The following is a 1,011-nucleotide window of genomic DNA, read 5'->3' on the forward strand; positions in this document are numbered from 1 at the left end:
GGTGGTCCCCGCCCCTGCCCAGCCTCCCCTCATCCCCCCCCCGCCATGGCGCCGCGTGTCTTCGCAGGGAGTACGGGACCATCGACGACGTGGACATCGACCTCCATGTGAACATCAGCTTCCTCGATGTGAGTCCCCGGCGTGCCCCTGCCGCTGTTGGCACAGGGAGGGGGGAGACACATGCGCGGGGGGTCTCCAAATTTCCCTCCCCGGCTGGGGGTCCCCGCGGCTGTGCCACATCGTGGCTTTCCCTCGGCAGGAGGAGGTGGCGACAGCGTGGAAGGTGCTGCGGACGGAGCCCATCGTCCTCCGCCTGCGCTTCTCCCTCTCCCAGTACCTCGATGGCCCCGGTGAGTGGGGATGGGCAGGACACGGTGTCCCCACGTGCCCTCGGGACGGGGACGGCGGTGGCACTGACGGCTTGTCCTCCTCTCTCTCTCCGCAGAACCGTCCATCGAGGTTTTCCAGCCATCCAACAAGGAGGGCTTCGGGCTGGGTCTGCAGCTGAAGAAGTAAGAGCCGAAACGCAATGGGCACCCAAGGGTGGTGGGTGGGCCACGGGGTCACCATTTTGCCCCCAACCTGGCCAGGTGCCACATGTCCCCATGCCACCACCTTTTACCTGCCCCACAGCCCCTTGACAGCCTCACCACCAGTTTTGGGTGGGGAAGAGGAGGAGCTGGGTGGCATGGACCACCCATGCGCCAAGCTCAGTGGGCACCGAAGCACCCATGGGTGCTGGCACCCCGCTTGGGCACCCATGCCACCTCTCTGCCAGGATCCTGGGCATGTTCACGTCCCAGCAATGGAAACATCTCAGCAACGATTTCCTGAAGACCCAGCAGGAGAAGCGGCACAGTTGGTTCAAGACGAGCGGCACCATCAAGAAGTTTCGTGCTGGCCTCAGCATCTTCTCCCCCATCCCCAAGTAAGACCCCGACGGTGTCCCCAAGGGACCAACCCTCTGTCCCCTCACCCTGGGTGGCTGGGGACCTGGCACCGTGCCTCAGT

At 64.8% G+C, this 1,011-nt stretch overlaps 1 protein-coding gene across 1 annotated transcript; it reads left to right on the forward strand.

The window, feature by feature from the left end:
* Positions 1 to 67: 67 nt before the first annotated feature.
* Positions 68 to 928, forward strand: LOC103925633 (poly [ADP-ribose] polymerase 6-like; the record flags this gene model as incomplete). Its single annotated transcript, XM_009334369.1, has 4 exons — positions 68 to 128; positions 260 to 350; positions 446 to 512; positions 779 to 928. Coding segments are annotated over 4 exons (369 nt in total), but the record flags the coding sequence as incomplete, so codon positions are not given.
* Positions 929 to 1,011: the final 83 nt, after the last annotated feature.

Source organism: Pygoscelis adeliae, unplaced genomic scaffold (genome assembly GCF_000699105.1).
Source record: "Pygoscelis adeliae isolate BGI_AS28 unplaced genomic scaffold, ASM69910v1 Scaffold1181, whole genome shotgun sequence".
Taxonomy (NCBI): Eukaryota; Metazoa; Chordata; class Aves; order Sphenisciformes; family Spheniscidae; genus Pygoscelis; species Pygoscelis adeliae.